The sequence below is a fragment of the Cyclopterus lumpus genome, chromosome 11 (assembly GCF_009769545.1).
Source record: "Cyclopterus lumpus isolate fCycLum1 chromosome 11, fCycLum1.pri, whole genome shotgun sequence".
NCBI lineage: Eukaryota > Metazoa > Chordata > Actinopteri > Perciformes > Cyclopteridae > Cyclopterus > Cyclopterus lumpus.
The window spans coordinates 15,421,660-15,443,380 of record NC_046976.1 but is presented as its reverse complement, the minus strand read 5'-3'; the positions used below and the strand labels follow the sequence as shown (position 1 = coordinate 15,443,380).

The 21,721-nt window shown below is 41.4% G+C and overlaps 1 protein-coding gene across 1 annotated transcript; it reads right to left on the bottom strand.

The window, feature by feature from the left end:
- Positions 1 to 838: 838 nt before the first annotated feature.
- Positions 839 to 20,575, bottom strand: pkib (protein kinase (cAMP-dependent, catalytic) inhibitor beta). Its single transcript, XM_034545404.1, has 3 exons — positions 20,345 to 20,575; positions 2,890 to 3,043; positions 839 to 1,949 (listed from the first exon to the last, which is right to left on the bottom strand). The coding sequence occupies exons 2-3, from the start codon at positions 3,029 to 3,031 to the stop codon at positions 1,867 to 1,869; spliced, it is 225 nt and encodes a 74-aa protein (XP_034401295.1). The 5' UTR covers positions 3,032 to 3,043; positions 20,345 to 20,575; the 3' UTR covers positions 839 to 1,866.
- Between the last annotated feature and the right edge of the window lie 1,146 nt (positions 20,576 to 21,721).

Below are 21,721 nucleotides of genomic sequence, written 5' to 3'. Positions count from 1 at the left end.
AGCTTGTGGTTTTAATATGGCAAGTTTCACCACCAGATAGAATCAACACATGGGATTCAATCCAGCTGAATAAAATATATGCACCACTTAGAGATCAGGACACTACAAAATACACCTCTGAGTCATCGAACCCCCCCGCCCACCAAAGAAAGTGTTGATCATACAGCTTGTGTAGACCTTGAACACACTAAGTACAGCATCAAACTCAGCAGCAGCACACCAGGCTTTCCTTGTTGCATTTGTGAAACACATCCACATAGAGACACAGCCACCGGTAAAACATCTTCAAATAGAGACAATTACAGAACAGCATTTCCTATATGGCGACAGTATGAATACAGTCTGATAATCATACAAGCAGCATGTATGACACACACACACATATGGGTTATACTACAATACAGTATATATATATATAGTAGTGAGTGGATAGCTGCTTCTCGCGCTCAGTCTCGCATCCTATTCACAGCTCTGTTTATGTGTTGATGAGTGTGAACAGACTTTTTCCTCCATGCTGGAGAGGCAGAAAGCGAGCGTGATGCCATTTTTTCGGTGCTCACATTGTGGCGGTAGTGTTGCGCGATGCTTGCTCCCCGGTGCCCAGTCAGAAGGGCATATGCTGCAATAAGAAGCATGTTGCGAGAAGTCCAAGAAGCCCTGCCGAAGTTTACGCCAAAAAAAATAAAAAACGGGGAAGAAAAAATAAAAAATGCTTTTCCTGACAAAGTGTTGGTTCTGCAGATGCAAAGTCGGCAGAATATTAGAAAATTGTTTTGTCTTTCATTTACAGTTCAAGCAGTAAAGATGTGTTATGGAACCTCTTATTAAAACTGAGGAGATATCAGTAGCCCAAAATGGTGGATAAACAGTACGTCACAGAGAAAGAACACCACACACACACACACACGTTTGGGGTTGTGAGCTGGCCACTAGGCACATTTTCAGAGGTTTGGAAAGTGAAGAGACTTTTAAAAAGCAGCCTTGAGCAAAAAAAACACCAAAGAAATCTTTTCTCTGTATTATAATGAAGCAGCGTGTTCATTTGACGGCAGTGGGACACTATTCTCTGAAGGAATGTCTCAAGATATGGACGGTTCTTCCACCGTATCACCTCTCACCATATGGACATCTTTTTAAAAAAATGGATCAAATCCCTGTTCAGTGTTACCAGGATCAAAACAGTCTGCAATGAGGGGTTAAAAACTGTACATTTACAATGTAGATACTCTGTACAACAGCCTCCAGTTTGAAAACATACAGTAGACATTTAGTGTAAAAGCAGGAGACGACACAAAGATTTTTCAATTTTCTTAAATCTACTGTTTACTTAATGTGACATTTGATTTTGCATCCAGCTGGATTAAAAAGCTTTAAACCACTATGGGCTGCGATCAAAGTCCCTAATATTGTCAATGTTTAATAACACACATCCCTACAAAACAGAAATCAGCAGGAAATGGAACACATTACAGTTTGACTAATGGGTTCCTGTTTGTCTTTAGTGTCAAATAAATCATACAAAAATAGTGTACAGTGTACAATCTGTCATGGTCCCTTTGATTCTCAGCGTAGTGTCCGCGGTGAGTGTATAACTCACCTAAACATACACACACACACACACACACCTTCTCTCTCTCACTGGTTCATAACTAAGTGACGTCTGACTCTTTTCAGATCGTGCTGCTGAGTGCGAGGCTCCAGTCTCTGGGGAGTCGCTTTCGTCATTCTCCCTCCGTGGTTCAGCTGCTTCACAAACAGACTGACTCTCCAGAGATAATCGCTCTCTTTCTCCCACAGGTTCGCCCTCTAACTCGTTCCTCTCAGGTTATCGTTGCAGGTCTCCGGGGAGTAAATCCAACGAGACCCCTACGATCCCTCTTTCCCCTCCGAGCTCTCCGGCGGCGCAGGAGGCCCCTCCGCCGCGGGTGACTGGGCCCCTCCCGGACCATCTGCGCACAAACGGCAACAAAAAAAAGACACGGAAATAAATCGGTTGCAGTGACTCTCAAGGGACAAAAAGAAAGACGTGTAGAGTCCAAAGCTGTTGTTGATCGCAAAGCCGGTTTCAAAACCACCAAAAGTAGCATAGCAACAATTGCTTTAAAAGGAGCAGTGTGGAAGACTTAGCATAATTTATTGGCAGAAATGGAATATAATAATCATTACTATGTTTTCATTAGTGTACAATGACCTGAAACTAAGAACAGTTTTTTTTTTTCTCGATACCTTAAGAATAAGCCGTCATACATAGGCAGCAGGTCCTTCTACAGTAGCCCAGAACGGACAAAACAAACACTAGCTCCAGAGGGAGATTTTCATGTTTTTTGCATTAGCTGGAGGCCACCGTAGTTCTTTGGCATGCTTGGAAAGGGAGGGCAGAGCAAAAGGGGTGTTCAGCTGGTTGCAATCTGCAAGCTCATCGCTAGAGGCCCCTAAATCCTCCACACTGCTCCTTTTTAAAACGTGCGTTTCTTACACATCTGGGACTAATTTAGTAATGAGCTCCTGCATCATGGGGAAACAATGCTTAGTTGCGCTGGTTCGTAGCTACTTACAAACACAACGTAGAAACGTTTGAAAGTGCACAGAGATTATAAGGATAGAAAGAGTGAGTAATGACAGAATTGTTCTCAATTTACTTTTGGAGCATGCACTAGACATTTTATTATTATATAGGATTTAGCGGCATGCACATGTCCTTGCTATCCATGCAGTCAAAAATACTCAACCCAACAGTGCTCTAAATTTGGCACATACATGGTCTGTTCGACCCAAACTTTTCCCAGACTAAATGAAATTAGCGAGCTTGCATGATACCAGGACTGATTACAGTTTGAATTAGCCTTGTGCTTACTATTATAACGAAAAAGAGAGCATTGTGTGCTTTACCTGTGAGGGACATTTCAGCCAGCTTAAGAGGCAGGTCGCCAGGGTTCACGCCTGCCGGTGAGCCCAGGATGTCAGGTAGGGCATTTCTCCTCCCCGAGCGCCCCGAGGAGGCAAAGTCCAACACTGGCTCTACTTCCGTCATCTCAGGAGCCCTCTGTGATGAAAAGAGGGACAAGGGTACACTGTGACATGTTGTGCCTCTTCATGAAAACAGAAGGTACTATTTGGTTAGCTACAGGTAGGACTAAAATAACCGCCTGGATTGTTACCACATTAAAGCTTGTAAATTAGTGTCATGCACAGAGTGTTATTTCATTTATTTCACAATAAATTCAGTTTATCTTTCTGTGCTAACATGAGATGTAAACAACATTGACTATATTTCAATGTACATTAATTGATCGGTAAGTACTTATTGCCTCCGTTGGTTGGATTGGTTAGGTTTAGGCACGAGGAGGGAGATTAGGGTTTGGGTTAAAACTGTCAGGGAAAGCCAATCAGAGGCAGAGTAGGGCGGGTCATGCCTTTGCCAACCTAGGAAACATCACTGTAATGGCGAAGGAGATTTCATACAGTGGCACACTCAGGCAGACACAGGTACAAGCTGCCGGTGTGTTACGTAACAAGGAAGAGTTATAAAAGCCTTTTGATTTCAGCGCTATCAGAGGTCAAGGGCCATTTACAGAGCGGATGCAAAGATTCTACGAGTAGATAAGAGGACAGTTTATTTTTGTAAGCTGTGAACATGTAATATTTCTTTAATTAAAAAAGAGCTCATAAATGTTGCTATCTGGGCTAATTATAAACATATAGGGATTGTTTACATTAAGTTCAGAGTCTAACTCATTGCCATCAAACATGTTTGTTTGTGCTTTCTTCCTGTTGCCGTGCAAAGGAAAAGCATGTGTAGTCGAGTAGCTAACACGCTATAGTAACATCAAAGTTAACTTGGTTTTAGCTTATACAATATTATTCCATGGCTTGCTTGAATGAAGTAGTTAACCTATAATTTCCCATCCAAACCTGCGTCGACCCTGATCATTTGAATTACATTTCAATGGCAGAACTGCATTTTGAGTTACACAGAGCACGGTGGTGTCCATTTATCTCAGAAAAACAAAATGTAGCTCATCTGTTCAGCGATTTGAGCGTCAAGAGAAAAGATTTATCACGAGAGCGGAAGATGTGTCTGTCTGGTCTCATGGCAACCAGCAGCTGGGGAGTCAGCTCTTGGCTACACTGGTGACAGGCGGAATTACATCCCTTGTCACACACACACACACACACGCACACACACACGCACACACACGCACACACACGCACACACGCACCACAGCGAGCCCCTGTTGCTATGGCAACACTACAGAAAAAGCACCACTGGCAGGTAAACACATGACTCAAATCCATTCTCTCACTATCTCACTTTCTCTTCCCAGTCTCCCTCTTGTGTTGTGTTCCTTGCCTTTAAATAACCATACCATTCTGTGGAGCAAAATCACATATCCTTCAACCCTCTCCTTCAAAGGACAACAAAGGAATGACATGCGAGTTAATGCGCACTTGCAGCTATAAACACACACACACACACACACACACACACACACACACAATAAAGCTCTCCAGAAAAAGGGCCACAGGTTGTCCATCTGTTAGCCTCAAGCGGAATTGTAGCATTGCCACTGAGCTCATAAAAGCCAGTCAGTCAATTGTGACCTATATTTTAAAAATAATTCCATGCATATTTGAACATATTTCCTCTAAAACTTTCCCATAATCCCCTGATACTGCACAGAGTGAGGAATGAGGAAGGCATTTTAAACACAATGCAGTTGTAGTGGCTTGCTGGATTAAAAAAGTGACACATGAAGCATTTGTGAACCTCAACATATAATAATCAAATTAAGCTACGTGCAATTACTTTAAATGATTCATAGTCTTTATTTAATATCAGAAATAGTGGTTATAGTTTGAAATGTGTATGTCCATCCTTCCCCCACAATAACTAATTCATTTAAAATGCTGTTGCACATTTCATTTTGTGACCTGTCGAACACCCTTATAATAATATGAGTACTAATACTGAGGGCATGAGTCTTCCCAACGCATTAGAATCTTTTGTTCAGAATATATATATATATATATTTCTTTTCCAGCTGCTCAAAATGCAATTTCATTAATTTTCCTCCATTTTATGTTAACATTGAGAAACGAATGACTACAGATCGAATATTCTTTTTCTTTTCCACTTGCGAATGGTGGTTTTGTATAAAAAACATAAAGAAATTACTGCCCTAATCCACCACATCCATCCAGTGCATTTATTATTGTTTTTACCACCACTTAAATCCTTAAATGAACATAGAACTCAATGACGGCCATGGCCACTCTAATTTCAGGTCTCCGAATTGAAGTGTTTACCAGTGAACCATTATGTAGCTGCAGTACTAAACTTGGCCTTTTCAGTTGGATCGTAATGTAGGCGTTCCGGGAAGCCAGAACATTGTTCCAGTCTTCCTTCTCTGGCCCCACGGGTCAAAGCTGCTCTTTGTCCTGGAGCAAAGGCCACAGTTAAACTGAACGTCCGACAATAGGAGTCTAATCAGGGCCGAGCAGCAGGAGGGACACTTCGCACCGCTTGTCTCTCCTTGTTGCTTCAGTCCGTCCGACAGGCTTCTCAAGATGAACAACTGACTGTCAAAAAGCTGGGATTCATATGTTAATCTGGATAGTTAAAACTAGACTGTAATGTCAGGTCTCTATTGACCTGACCTGATAATGACCACAATCAGCCACGGCTGACATGACAGCTGATGTGGGAGCATTTACCTCAGCAGTTTCAGGGGCTTTAATCTGTACTTGGATTAGAAGATGCCTAAGTCCACTTTACTCAGATAAAAAATACCATTGGCTTAGTTTTAGCATCCAATGATGATTCAAATGTAGCTTAGAGGTTTTGTATTTTTATGGTTTAATATGAACAAATGAACACAAAGCATTTTCTTTCAGTAGCAGAACCATCCGTGTCAATAATAGCCTCCACCAGCCCTTATTCAAACATCTGTTTGGTAACTTTCTTTAAGCCTCCAGATTAAACTTTGGACAGGAAGTGACCCATCGTCTGAACAGGTTTATTTTAGTTGATAATCCAACAGCAGTTTAGATTGGATTAGCTTGTCAAGAAACTTGACCTAGATACTAAGATGTCCGCGCCGCCTCAGTCACACACAGGAACAAGCCGCAGGTATGTTACGCAACAAAGGTGGGAGTTAAGAAAGCCTTTTGACTGAAGAGCTGTCAGTGGTCAGGTGCAAACATGCCGAGTAGAAAAAAAAGACAACAAAAAGGGCTGTCGCTTCTTTAAATCTGCCAACATGTGACAGCACTTCTATTAAATATGAACTCATTAATGCTGCAAATTGCCATCTGGGCTATTTCTAAACGCAGTGACGTCTATAATTTAGCAACAAATTATAATGTACTTGAAACATTCTCTATATTTCACGGGCGCTGTGTTTAAATAATCATGCAGCTAAAAGTGTCTTCTCAAATCTTGACAGTTGGACAATGTGAAAATGAAAAAAAAAAAAAAGAAGCTTCTTCTATGTGTATCTGTGAACTCGGACCGCCCATAACATTCGATGTTTAAGGGTAGATTTGAAGACAACAGCACTTGGTACCATTTCCGATGCAACCTCACGGGGCTTTCAACGGTGCTCCATTCAGAGGAGGCCTCGCTGGCTCTTTAAGAGAGCACCTGCCTGTTTGAATGGAGATACAGGTCCAAGGAGCACGAGAAAGAAAGATCCTCTCAACATACGTTTCCTCAGATAGAGAATGCAAGCTTTCAGCACCACGGACAGCGCTAGGAACCGAAAGAGATGCTGAGAGCTGGATAACTTGCCTCTTTCTGTTTTGTGTAGAAGATGTCAAAACCAATCTCTATTCAAGTAAGATAAGTAAATATTCCCTTAGTGTCGACTAAATGGCACTTCTGGAACCTTTCAGAAACAGTCAGGATCCACACTTCAATTCATTATACAGCTAATAAAGAAGCTGTTGATACACAAGCGTCAACTTTTAGAAGTATTTTGGTCGTCATTCCACCAAACTTTTGCCACCAAGACAAAGAATGCGGAGCAGCAGCAATGGCCTCACATCACCCGTCGTGCTCGATGGTTTCTAAAAGACTAAAGCGATTGCAATGTGTAAAATGTCAAATAACATTTTACAATTTATAATTCATAATATGTATTCAGAATGTTGCCACTGTGACACCAATACAATACAAACGTTTTAGCTCCAATACTTTGGTTTGTTCTCAAATGTTAATGTTGTCTAAACACAAGTATAGTTATCCAGTAACTTGCCTGAATGCATTCTCAACTTTTGCAGAGTTATGAATGAAATTAGAGACCTTCTGATCAAAGAGCAGAACAAGTGCATGTCTGCTTTTGATATTGGTCTGTACTAAAGCAACACCTAGCTTTTGTAATAACTATTTGTAACATGATATTATTAATTACTCTGACTTTAGTTTTTTTCTTTTGAAAAATGTAAAGTAGTTTCAGAAGTAAATGAGCTGACAAAATATTACATTTCTTAAAAACCACCTCTTTAACAATACGCATACACAGTAAGTTGATCTATTATTGACATAAACATATTGATTAGAGCAGCTTTAACAATTTTGTTATTAGGTGCAGCAGTCGGGCTGCACGGTGGTGTAGTGGCTAGCACTGTCGCCTCACAGCAAGAGGGCCGTGGGTTCAATTCCCGGTCGGAGCGGTCCTTCTGTGTGGAGTTTGCATGTTCTCCCCGTGGCAGCGTGGGTTCTCTCCAGCTTCCTCCCACAGTCCAAAGACATGCTGCAGGTTAATTGATCTCTAAATGTCCCATAGGTGTGAGAGTGAATGGTTGTATGTCCCTACATGTGCCCTCGATGGACTGGCGGCTGTCCAGGGTGTCCCCTGCCTTCGCCCTATGTCAGCTGGGATAGGCTCCAGCGCCCCCGCGACCCTAATGAGGATAAGCGGTATTGAAAATGGATGGATGGATGGAGGTGCAGCAGTCAGTTTTGCTAAATTGGAAATAATAAAAAATACCAGTATTTTTAAAATACTCGTCAGCTTTCTGGAGATGGGCTATATCACCAACAATCAGATTCAATATCAAAATTAGAATTCAGTAAATTTGTCATTTTTGGACACAAGTGGACAGTTGATTTGCATAAAAGAAGCTTTTAAGGATCCACCTTCTGTGCAAAGCAAATGCATGAGCGAAGTTGTTTGAAAATGTCATGTCCATTACAGTCAGTGGTTATGTCAGAATAAATGTGACATGTCCTCTGCATTCTCATCTCCTTGAGTGATTGCAGACACTTGGAACGGAGTTGTTTAGCTATAAACCAGGACTCAGCGCTGAGAAAACCACTCTCTAAATGGGTCAGGAAAGCTCCATCATCTGATCCTCAAACATTACATTTTTATAAAGCAGAGAGCACAACAATCACTTAAAAATGAAGGTGACATGCACAATCTCAGGCATTCCTCATTTTTTTGCTTGAGTGAAAATGCGTTCCATCTTGACATGAGTGAAACATATTGAATCCAACCATAAATCCTGTGAGGGTTTTACACCTCTGTGTGTGGGGGTGTTAACATCACTGACAAGAGCAACATAAAAACAGTCCATGACCTTACTTTGCACATTTTATTATTATTGAAATTAATTCATCAATTGTGTCGTGTATAATGTAATTCTTTATTTGAGAGCGGAACGTACTGTTACGTAACATAAACAAACAATCCCCAGAGAAATGTGTGACCAATGAGATCAGTGGGACATTTTACAGCGTAGGAATTGACATGTCAGTGCTCTCTGATGGACAATCTATGCAGAGTGGTGCAGGAGTGAGTCCTAAAACCCAGAAATGAGTTGGTTAAATTCCTGAAAAAAGGGTCTGTGGTTAACAGAAGCTTAAAAAAAAGACAGACTATCAGTAAATACCCCCCAAAAAGAACCATTGCATTGCTAACTTCCAGGATTGACATAGGCATTTGCGTCATCCCTGCAGCTCTCTATGGGTGACATTTTTTCTAAATGATCTTGAACCATCATTGGCATTTCTGTACATGTATTTCTTGTCACTTATCTGCCAACATACGTGTGCATGTTGCTCCCACTCTCTGCAATAAGCTAATAATAGCCAATATAGCAGCCTGGGCTCTTTATCAGTCTAGCTCTATACTGACTAAAAGACTCTCCAGGCTACAATAAGAATAATTTAAGTGTGACACATGAACATTGTCTGTCTGTAATTTGCTCGAATTATTGTAGTTTCCAGGAAATGTATTCCAGTATATTAGGAACAGATTAAGATATGACAGATCTGTAGGTTTGAGTATTGTAAGTTCAGAGGCTTTTTAAATAGTTTCCATTTTAAATGGACTTAAACTGTTTATATAACAAATACTCACACAAAATATAAGCTATTGGAAGCTTCTAGTCTTCAACTAAAGAAATTCTTTAGATTTTGTCGACTAAGCGATTAGTTACAGACTGAGTTTCTTCACAAAGACTCAAACAATATCACCACTTTAAATTGTGTGTTTACCAGGAGTGTTCTCATTCTTGGAAATAAGTTATTCAGCATGGAAAAAAAACCACTAATCAACAAAAGTAAATCTAAGTCGACTCGGACCGAAGCAACCATTTCGTCAAGTAATCGATCTCAAGCATACAAGTGTACAAGTGTCAGCGCTGGTATACCGGCCTTTAAAAAAGCCAAATCGCTCAACGCTTTCTTCTCTCCAAACAACAGACAATGATATATATCAGTTCTCGCAGCCGAGCAGCCGGGCCCTGCCTGCCGCCCGAGGCTGACCTCTATTCTGCTTCTCATCAGTCTAACGCTCGCCGTGTGACAGCCACTGCACACGCTGCAGCTTCAATATAGTCTCTACATTGAAAATCACTGCGTCTAACAAATGAACTGGCGATTACGTAACATTAAACACGAGTTCAATTACAAATTGCCACTGTGGATGTTTTTTTCAGTGCTCTAGTCTCTATTTTGCAGCCGTTTTCCAATGCGTCACCTAAAAATAATTCCTTGCAATAATCCAGAACTGGTTTCCCTCTACCGGACAACCTCCCCACAGCAAATCCAGCCCCGACATGCCAATCCGGAGTGTGTCGTTGTTGTTGTTGTTGTTGTTGTTGTGTTGCCACTGTATCTCCCCTCTCCATGTGGACATGACACGAGTCAGTTAGTGGGGGTTTAGGTCAGAATACGGCGTGCCTGCACGACGAGGAATTGCAGAAGAAATTATGTTTACACAGCCGGCGCAGACATGAGACGTTTTAGATGAATAAATAATGCCTGGGATTAAGTCCCTTGCTATTTTTAGTCCCTCATACCCTGTGATTATTCCCTGTCCTTCTCCCCACTTTTTTTTTTTTTTTTTTTTTTTTTTACTGTTATCCTAAAGCTTAACATGCTCTAGCTGCCATGGTAACTGCACCATTATAAAGCCAGCTATAAAATGGAGGAGGGGAGCCAAGAAAGCAGCAGACTACCTTTGTACTGCATTGTTTAGTTTTTCCATTTGTCTTTTGCTACGACAACACGAGACTTGATGTTAACAGAGTTTGTGGGGAAACTGGGGTTGTTGCTGAAGGTATAAGCGATGACAAATAATGCAGCAACACAATCAGAGCCGTATGTAGCAAAGCATAATTATGGAACATAAATAGATTAAATAGAGAGAGAACGATGAAAAATGCAGCATTTGTGTTGCAAAAATATAGATGTATGCAGTGCAAAATCATCAAGTTATATGCTAAATCCAGCAACTGAGAAAAGATGTGAAGGCTGGAGGCTCTGCTCATCACATTCACATTAACAGGTTCACAGAAAGTCACACACATATGCACAAAAGCTGGATGGTGAAGCGCAGCTCTGACATCAGTGGTTGATTTTAAAAAAAAAGCTGTATTTCATTTACCAAGCAGCTGGAGAGGGAGAGAGAGAGAGAGAGAGAGAGAGAGAGAGAGAGAGAGAGAGAGAGAGAGAGAGAGAGAGAGAGAGAGAGAGAGAGAGACAGAGAGACTGATCTAATGAGACAGCGGGATCGAGCCTCCCTTCAGATCTCAAACATCCTGGGCAGATCCTTCCGTCTTTTCCTCTGATCGGCGCAGCCCTTTTTCTCTCTATGGCTGCCCGCTTTCATGTTTCAGAAGCCAGGAATCACAGACAAAAATGCATCAGCGCAGGCTTTTACTTTGTAGATAAATTGCTTCGTGGGGGGGGTCTTTCGAAAGTCTGTGCATTTATTGTAAATGTCTCCCAATTAAAGTTCCCCCCCAAGTCAACAGGACCCATTTCTCCATGAATCCAATGGATGGATATTTTCTTAACATTATTATTTCCAATGTTCTTACTTTTAGTGTCCTGTGTAAAAAGTATCTATCATAGTGTTTGAATATTAAATACATTCTCAAGCAATAACTCAATTGATCATTTGCGGAACACAACCAGCAATTATCCAAACCTAGCTTAGCAATCGGCACAACAAGGTCCTTTCAAGCTTTTCTTTTTTTTTTTTTTTCACATGCCAAAGCAAGAGTTTGCAGTTTGGTGTTATAATCTTTACAAAGGCAAAGAAAACAAGAGCAAAATTGTAAGGAATGTGTTTGGTCCTCGGGAAGTTTCAGTCAGGATAACTTCAAAGTCGTGACCCTGTGTTGCCAAAGCAAATGGCCGCAGGGTTTCACCGGATTATTGCTTCAAATGAGCTTGAAACGTTACAAAGTCAGCTGGAGTCAAAGTCTTCACCGAACTCATGGAGTTCATAAACTCTTCCAGCAACAGTTGTGATTTCAATCCAAATTAAATGGATGATTTAAGGGCTAGAAATGAGAAGCTTGCTTTTGGTTACTTCTGTGTGACATTGAGATGTATTGCTTCAAAAATTACAATGAATTTCAAGCAGTAATTCTGAAAGTTACTTTCCAGTAATTGGAAAAGTTGACATGCTGAGTGAAGGGTCAGTGGTTGTGGATCTTAAATATCAATACCAACGTCATTATATGGTATACGAGTCACATTCCTCCTGTAGCTAATGCTGTAACGTAACAAGTCGGTCGGGTTGTGATGTCATTTTGAAAGTAATTTTCCAATTTATCATCACTCAGCTTTAATCCGGTCTTGAAGTTCAATTTCAAGGCCCAATTTCCGATTTCAGGAAACAACCCACGACACTAAAAGGGAGTAACAAGCAGTCATTGATACCATTCAGCTACAATGTTTACTGGTACACAGATCCACACAGGACCTCCCCCTGCAGTCCTTCAAATAGCACCTAAAAGCAATCCGCCCTCTATGTAATTAACTGTGTTTAATGTGCAATAACAACAAGCCATTATACAAAATGAGGCCAACAAAGTGCTCCCTCCACGTTGCCAAATATGAGACAGATTGAGCGGGTTTTCACAAGGGTCAATCACAACAACAGAGCGCCCAGCTATTTACAGCAATTAGCACACTTGACAGAGCTGTAAAGAACGTCTGACAGGCAGCGCTGGCAGAGACCTCAGGGACCGTCTGAAGAACACAACACACGTCGAGCAAGAACGGGCTGTTTTGGGAAGTTTTCGAAGTACCATTTCATTTTTTGTTGTTGTTGTTCTCATTCAACCGATCGTTAACCGATCCCGAGCGTACAAATGGCCCCTCCGACTTTGCTCCACTGGAAAGGTCAAACATTAGAAAATCACATTGACGAAGGTCCTATTTTTGGCCTGGTGGTGGCTTTGATGTATCTACACTCTCCGTCTAATAAGGCAGCAACAGATGGTGGCCTCCGACTTCATGCTTCACCCGTTTGGTTAATCTCAGTGCATTGGTACAGAACTGGATAAATCTCACAAAACAATAACAATGATGTCCGCACGGCTGTTTAACAAGCAGGCAGGGTCCAACACAATGGCACGACTCAAGCTGCATTATGGGAAGTGTAGGATCCGGCATTACTGACACTCGACCCACACCGGGAAACTGTATGTCAGGACTTCCGCTTTTGCTGTGTCAAGTTTGACCATTATGTTTTAATCATTCTCTTGAGAGTTCCCCAACTTTGTGGGAGTGCAATACTCAATCATTGGAGCACTCTTTTAATACCGGAGTAATGCAGACTATCAATCATTTAGACTGCGACTTCAATTTAGCAATGGATGATTTATTAGTGAGATGAAACACAGTTATAAAACACAGTTATACAACTTCAAAAAGGGAAGTTCAAATAGCAAATATAGAACTATCCAAAGTTACCTATTTGGATTCATGTAGGTTAGTTACCTCAGGTTACCTTAAGTTAGACACTCTTAACCTACATTGATTGCACTTTTCAACCACAGTTTATAGGAGTAGTAGGATAAACTAATATAAAATGTAACTGTTATTAAGTTAGACATTACTTTAATAAAATAAAAGAACATAGTTTGAGCTAAGAAGCTAAAGTTCTGACATGTTAACTGTTAACAGAACAGAAGCAGCCTTTCAAGAATTTTGCCTAAAGAAAAGTCTTAAAATTGGAACCAGGAAACAGGAAACTGGTTTTAAATCAGGAAGGATGCTATTAAAGAATACCCCATCTGACCATACAGTTAATGCCAAGTATTGTGGTTTGATGAGCCCAAGGTGAAATCTTCAAAGTGCAAACTCTGTCTAACTAACAGTCCAAAAGACACCAAGATATTTAATTAATCTTGATATAGAATAGAGACGGGCATTGCAAGCTGCTCCGAGAGAGAGAGACAGACAGAGTGGGGAAAACAGCATGTAGACATCTAACTCAACCAAATAGTTGGAACAGTGGAAAGACAAACCGAGACTGATGGGTGAGTTTTCATTGCACGTCTGTTGAGTGTGTTGTACAAAGCATCGCAGCTCCAAAGCATCTCCCAGGTGAAACTACTGGCAGTGCCACGCTGAACACCTGCATGAATATGAATCAGCAAACGACAACGAGTCAAAGTGAACGTGCCGCGCACGTTTTACCGGCATGTTACCGCCAGTAAAAACAAGCGAATATATATTTCTCATCGTATCTCAGCAATTTAATGACTATTCGAAAATCCTGACCCATCCCTGATTTAAAATAGAGAAAAATCTGAAAATATTCACATTTGAGAAGCTGCAGGCCGAGATTCCGAAATAATCTTTTATCAAAGTTTTGACAGACAGTCTTCCATCTATCGGCTACTTGTTTCAGAAGTCCATCCATAACTATAGTCTCGTGTTTCAGGATCCATGCATCTGTCGCACCCTGGTAGCTGGAGTCAAGCCAGGATATAAGAAGTCTACACATGTCCGATATGCGTGACACCGGGAGGACAGTGTGTGCTGCCGTCACATCAATATTTCAGCACAAAGCCCGTTGTTTGGAAGAGTGTGAACGAGGCCGCTCTCCACCCCAAGAGTGTGACCGAGGACGCTCTCCACCCCGGGCGCTCTCTCCTGAACTAGACCATCGTGGCATCGTGCGGCCGCGGCGGCTGCGCGTGCTTCTCCTGCACGCTGGCTGCCCTCTAGCACTCTCTGACAACAACCCTGGCAAGTGAGGCAACGGCTAAGACACGCACACACACACACACACACAATAAAATGCTATAAAAAGGCAGCACAAACACTGCCACCCTGCATCAGCACAAGTGTCAAGCTCTTGTGTGTTGCGTTAGTGTTTGTGATTGAAGCTGCGCTATAGGAAGAAGAGGATTTTGTCTAGAAACCCTGGGATGTTCCCTCATCTTTCCATCCTGCCATCTCCCAACATGTATACAGGTCCGTACATAACAGAGCAGGACTAACTAACATCAATTGAACCAACACTTCCTTCAGCTCCTCCTGGAAACGCCTACGGTGTTCCCAGACCAGACCGGTCAAAGGGCCCCACCTGCTTCTTCTGTCGGTGTCTGAATTCATCATACCAGGGGCATGCAACTTACAATTACTTTCGTTTTAGATTCATCTGCAGATTCTTTTTACCCGAGATGGTGGTATCAGAATGCCCAACCAAAAGTTCAAGTTCTTAAGATATTGAGTTATTACCACTTAAGGCAAAGAAAAGTAGAACATTCTCAAAATTGCTTGGAACCGGAGAATTTGATTTTCTAAATGATTCATTTTTCTTTTAGTCTAATACATACAAAACCAAAACAATGAGCTAAAAGAGACTAAAAAGCTCCCTGTGGGACAAGAGAATCTCAAACTGGGTGATAATTATCTCTTACACATAGTAATTTGATTCATTGTTAATATAAAAATATTGATGAAGTGCAGTTTTAAGTTCTGCCGCAGTATATTATCACCAGTGTGGAAGCCATCAATGCTCCTCTCAGACTCCGGACAAAGCCACAGTCAATCTGACGTGATTAATTTGGTTTCTGGCTGATGGAGATGTTAATATTTCCCTCTTGCAGCTATTTGAAGATGCACATGTGCAAAGCTTCCAGGTGCAGCTGTGAAAGGCATCTCCAGTGACAACCACGTTCGATGGTGCCCATTGAAACTCAATTTCGAAACAACATTTGCACCTTCCGGCCTCTCCATTCGCCAATTTTTGAGATGCCGTGCCTCTTTCTAGGGCAGACGGAATTCCACGCGGTAATTACGAGGGTGGAAACAAAGCAGCTGATTCTATTGTGTGGTCCGATACACTGTAAAGGTCACTGATCTGTGGAATGAATGGATGCCTCTGCAATTACAATAAACCCTTTGTCTCCACAGAGAAACCATCCCATCTCACCTACTGTTCCTTTCCCATCTAATCAGTATGGAGAGGCTGGCAGCAGGAGAGATGACATTGACGAACCATAGTCCTTTCCCATAGAGCCGGGCACAGGCGTGCTGGGGGAAGTCTATTGAGTTAAACCGCCACCACTTGCCTCTCGCCAGGCTGGGCTGCTGGGAAAATGGGCACGGAGAGGTTGAGGTCAGAACAGTTGAACAAGCTTCGTAGGAAACACGTCCCCTCTGTTTTTATTTTCATCCCCCTGTCCTGAAAAATGTAGCCACTGTCGCATATGTCCTCCAGACCCGCAGGTGGGGAAAGAATTGACTGACGTGTTTTAATGGCGGAAAGATAAAAGTAGCCTCGGCCAAATGGCAGCCAGCCAGTGGTCACAGTAAAGGGCAATGGGCTGTGCAGAAGCATCGGCTCAGACTACACTCTCATAGGTCACTGGTCAATACATAGTAATAATGAATGACTGGAATTTAGCCCGGCATATCACTGTTTCCATCATCAGAGTGGCGAGGCCCCACAATCAATGGGAATTCAATTTTACGCCCGGCGGTGAAATTATAAGCGACGGGCTACACTTTCATCTTGCTGCAAAGCAAAGAGACACATTTTAAAAAGGTGAAAAAACACTTTTTCTTTCCTTCAATAGCAATTTTATGGCAGACAGCAAATTGTTCTCTTCCACTTTCCATCTCAAACAACGATTCCGCCGCAGAAGTGAGGAGGGCCGGGTATCATTTGAAATTGCTGGTGCCATAATACCTAAGCTTTTAGGGGCTGATACCAAAATGCCACAGATCTTTGGGGCGGTATAAACATGGTTTTCCATTTTTAACGTTAAAACCAAACTAAATATTCAAAATATTGTCTGAACACAAGCAGCCGTAGGAAGAACTCCACCGAAACAAAATACAGTCATAAAGTTGCAATGTTTTTGGATACATTACAGTGTGGATTTTCTACGTCGGTTGTTTTATGTTTTGGAGGCGTTGTTATTCGCTCAAACCAATCAGCAAAGTGACGTATCGAATTGCCGAAAGGGAAAGTAGACCTATGAGAGAGGTTGTTTCTGTTCATTTGACTGTGAAGCAGCCTAAATCTCATCCAGACATGTCCCCATTGTTGTAGCTATTCTTCTGGCTCTGGCACGCGAAGATGGCGTCACCATTTTTTAATTGTGATTACATAGCTCTGGTTGGGTTGATTTGCCACTGATTGTCTGCTCTGGGAAAATGATCTGCTACGATGTACGAGTGCAGTGTGCCGATCTTTGGTCTGACTTTTGCCTTCATTACGTTTTTTTAATCCAGCGCCTCGAAAAGTTATTTTGGATGCGTTGAAAATATAATTTCCTTCAGCGAGAAAAAAAAAGAACAGGAAAAGAGGTCTGTCGACAAATAGAAGGCTAAATATCACGGTAGAAAAAAATATATATATATTATTATATCATATGAATACCACCACACAACATCAGCCTTTGACAGCTTCAGTCCAAACATATCTGTATCACGCATGAATACAATCTGGTCAACCGCAGTTCATGCGTCCGTCTCGGCTCTTTAAATGAGGGAAAGTGTAAGACAGGGGCTGAAGATAAGCAGCTCAGTCGTGGCCGATGCCGCTGGAGATTAAGAGATCTCACAGGTAAGGCAGTTACCTGTTTACTGATTGCGGTGGCGGCCTTTGTTCCTCATAAAAGATAAAAGGTAAGGCTGACTGAGGCGGTTCAAGAGGTTAATGATGTAGGCTGCCCCCTCTGGGACTCCAGAATCAGAATGGGTGGGCGGTGAGCGCCCGCTGTGATGACATCATCTGTCTGCCTGACTTGAAGCCTGATTTCCAAGAAGAAGAAGAACAGATGATAGGAAGTCGGATGATTCACCGAGCGGTGACGGCGTGAGCAAAGTACCTTAATTCTCATGAATAGATGTTAACTAAGAGAGTTTAAATATGACTAGGAATGAGTGTAGTCCCTCATGCCTACAATACTGCTCCACCAGCACCGTCAATACAGGGACACGGGCACATTTGAAAGATCTGTATTGTAGCTCTTTGGACCAAGGTATCATGAGTAATGTGAAAGGTGACGCTCTCAGTGACACTCCACTCCACCGTGCCTTTCAGCTCTTTGATGCTTTCAGCCTCTTTCAGCTTGTTGTTTTGGTTTACTCTCACTGCTTCCATTATAGGTTCTTTTCCAGCTGCAGCGGGAAGCATTTCTTTTAGAAAAAATAACAAAAAATGCTCTGATAAAGCAAATGCACGCTACATGTCCAGCAGACAGAGACAGAGTGAGCATTTAGGTGCTAAAGAGCCACATGGTTGGTGGAAACTCGGTTTTAAATCCGGGAAACGGGATTATATATAAATAATATAATATATATAAATAATATAATATATATAAATAATATAATATATATAAATAATATATATATTATATATATATAAATAATATATATATATTATATATATATAAATAATATATATATATATATATATATATATATATATATATATATATATATATATCCAAATGGCTGGTACATACAAAATAAAGTTATCACTACAGAATAAGTAAATGCATACAAGTGGTTGTGATCAGGTTCAACCAGTGAAATGCCGTTCACTATAAGCACCCAGACTTCTTCGCTATACATAGGCCACCACATCTCATTTCAATGCTGACTAACAGAAACGCTGTTCTTTTGCCTACTAATTATGAATGCCATCAAATAATACTCTAAAGCCGTCAGGTTGGGAACCCATAGCTTTATGCACATTTCCCCTTGTTGAATTTAGTGTTGCTTGAAATATGTATGAAGAGGATGTTTTACCTTTAAAAATGAATCACTTCCCCAGATTCCTTGAATAGTGTGCTTTTACTCCCAGGACACAACATGTCGAATTTCTTTAGGAAAACTATGAATCTCTAGTGGAGACCAAATCAGGAGTAATAGAATAATAAACTACTGTTCTTCAGGTGACACAACTACAACTGAGTGCTATTGTTGCTCTGTGTGTCATGGATGTGTAAATATATGTGGCCATAATAACTGTATGAGGTGTTGGCGGCTGTGTTGACGGCTCATATACGCTGCCCCCGAGTAAACAAAGAAAAAACAGAACATTTAATGCAGCTTTAAAAGCATCACCAGTTCATTAAAGCTTGTGTTTACTTTTTTTAAACATTATTGCTGGTAGGTATTTCCATGGGGAAAATAACATCACAGGAAGTGATGTGTTTTGTGATCCCAGTGTTTTTTGTTTTTTTGTAATAAACAAAGAATAGCTCTGAGGTAAGCAGGAGCAGTGACAGCTAATCTGGCTGAAAACACAAAGCCAGCCACTGAACCAAGACCAACAAAAATTAGACATGCAGGTAATTAACAAAGGGAAACATTATAAATTAAAGGAGGTGCCATGGAGCTTAAGTGATTATTTAAAGCAGAGAGGATCTTCTAGTACGCCTGCAGATCCGGACTTCATCTCCTTTACTTGACATTGTGCATCACTTTGATGATTCACTAAAGAGCACATTCAAGAACGACGGGACTATAATCGCTACACAAAAGAACCGGGCCCCGATTTAAATTTAAACATTTTACTGGTCCACAATCACCAAAGCATGAAGACTGAGGCTTGTTCACAGGCTTCACGAGGAACTGAGACTCGTCTGAATGGTAGTAGAAGTTCTCTTAAGGATAAGGACAGGCTCAGGCTCAGGCTCTCTCACACACACACACACACACACACACACACACACACACACACACACACACACACACACACACACACACACACACACACACACACACACAGCCTAAAGACAAGGACATTTTCCATGAGAGCCTATTTAAGAGTTTTGCCAATAATAACATTACAACATACATATATATCTTTTCTTTTTTTTATTCCACATTGCTGATTTGAGTTTTTCAGTGGTCTAAGTGGTACATCTTTTTTTTAAGAATGCAGAGTCTCATATACTGCCAACTGGACCCTAGATGTGGCCTTCCATAGAGACTGACCCAACTTTCTATTAACCCCTTAAATCATATGGGTCATATAAATATAACCACGTGTGTTTTTACGTATTCTTCTTGCTCATTTTAACATTTAAAATGTTAAATGTTATTTTTAGTGAATTATTACCATGTTTCCACCGCATGGTTCACGATATCAGGATCCCCCATCTGAAGGTCACGGTTTTCGCACTTCAAACAGATAATCCAGCTGCCATCCAGCTCTTTGTTCATTTTAAACAGCTGATACAGACGTAAGTCCATATGGAGGTGACAGGTGAACTGCTGGAGGTGACTGGAGCCTATTGTCGTTTAACATTGGCTCTAGTGTGGAGTTAAATTATCACATCTGGTGTTAAAATAAATTGCTCACAGGAGGATGTTGTCGTTTCAGCTCGCGTTGTTTAGTTAGTTTTGTCAGTTTCAGAGTATATAATGTCTCCAGCCTCACTGATTCATCCCTGCACTCCAATAAAAATATACTGTAACCAGCAGCTTCTGCTCCATCAGCCTTTTATTTTGGAGGTTTATACGATACGTAGGCGCACGGCAGCAGAAGCCAGTCGGGTGACCTACCTGTGGAGCAGAAACAGGTGACTGTGGTGAAAGTGCGCAGCGACGGACACTCACCAGCTGGATGTCAGTGCGCCTTCGCCGAGGAACCAAAACCGCGGAGTCCGAAGTTGGAACTAGCCGCCGGCCACCATCTCCTGCAGGGACGAAGACGAGTGAGTACGGAGCGTCAGGGGGTCCGTCCGGTGCGACACATCACACCGCTGCATTACAGCCGACACCGCTGGACCCGCGGCGTAGTGGACTACACCGCGCTGACGCCGCACCGACAGCCGAGCACCGTGCGCTCATTCCGAGCGGCGACAGGGAGGAGCGTCAAGGTGCGCACGCGTGGGCCGCAGGACACAGGATGAGAGAAGAGTTGGCCTTCAAAGTTAAAGCAGAGCGGTTCAGAGAACTACTTTAAATATGTTTTTAAGTGACACATTGAAGGGGGGGGGGGGGGGCATCAACTAACAGGATATTCACAGAAATAAAATATAACTAAATGATAGTTTAAAGAAGAGGTTATCTGTGATGGCTATATTGCTCGGACCTACAGACCTATGCATTATATATTGATTTTAATTAGCATGGTAATGCTCAATATAGTAGCCTATATTGTATCCTTCTCTATAGGCCTACAAGTTTTGATCATTTCATTGGTGGCCTTTTTTGTCTGACCCAAAGCTCTCGCTGTGTTGTGGTAATAACAATTAATACAACCAAAGCAAAAAAGGACATCAAGTCTGCTTTTTCAGGTGAAAATATTATTTACCATAATACACCAGTTTATCATTTTTTTGGGTTGACTAGTTAATTTACTCAGCGAAGATGGAAATAGATGTATTGTCGCCCATTGATTGGTAGGCCTTCACTAATTATGTTTGTTTTAATATTAGTAACTTCTTTATCGTTTGTAGTAGTCTTTATAAGCTGTAGTAGTAGTAGTAGTAGTAGTAGTAGTGATGATACATGGAATGTTTTTGTATCTATATGTTTTATTTTATTTTGAAGCCACAGTGGTGCGGTTTCCTGTGTGAGTCTAGCTGTCTTGTCCAGGATTTGTTTTGCCGCTGCTGCTCTAAGGTTTGTACCATTGTCTTTTGAGAAAGGGGTGCACCGTGTCTAAACATTCAAATATGAACACATATAATCGCCTTTTGTCTTTTGATAGAATCAAATCACTCAGTAATGTGTCCCCAGTCCTCAGTTATAAGCCTAAGGATAGATAGTCGTGCCTCTCCTGATTTCATTGTTATTACAGGTATAAATGAAGCTAAGGCACTTTTATACGTGCACCTTCAATAAAAAGAGAAAAGCAGTGGTCCAGTTAAAGCAATGTCAACTGCGTTTTTACCAAAGGCTGTAATGGTTTCAATCAGCAGGTTGTTGTTGTTTTTTTACATCCTCAACATGTTTTGCGTTTTATCTCATATGAGGTGATCAATTAAA

What these genes read in the sequence shown, in the direction of transcription:
- pkib (XM_034545404.1), bottom strand. Translation starts at nt 3,031, where the DNA reads ATGACGGAAGTAGAGCCAGTGTTGGACTTTGCCTCCTCGGGGCGCTCG. An exon ending in GGCTGAAATGTCCCTCACAG is followed by an intron (nt 1,950 to 2,889) that starts GTAAAGCACACA and finishes GTTTGTGCGCAG; the next exon opens with ATGGTCCGGGAGGGGCCCAG.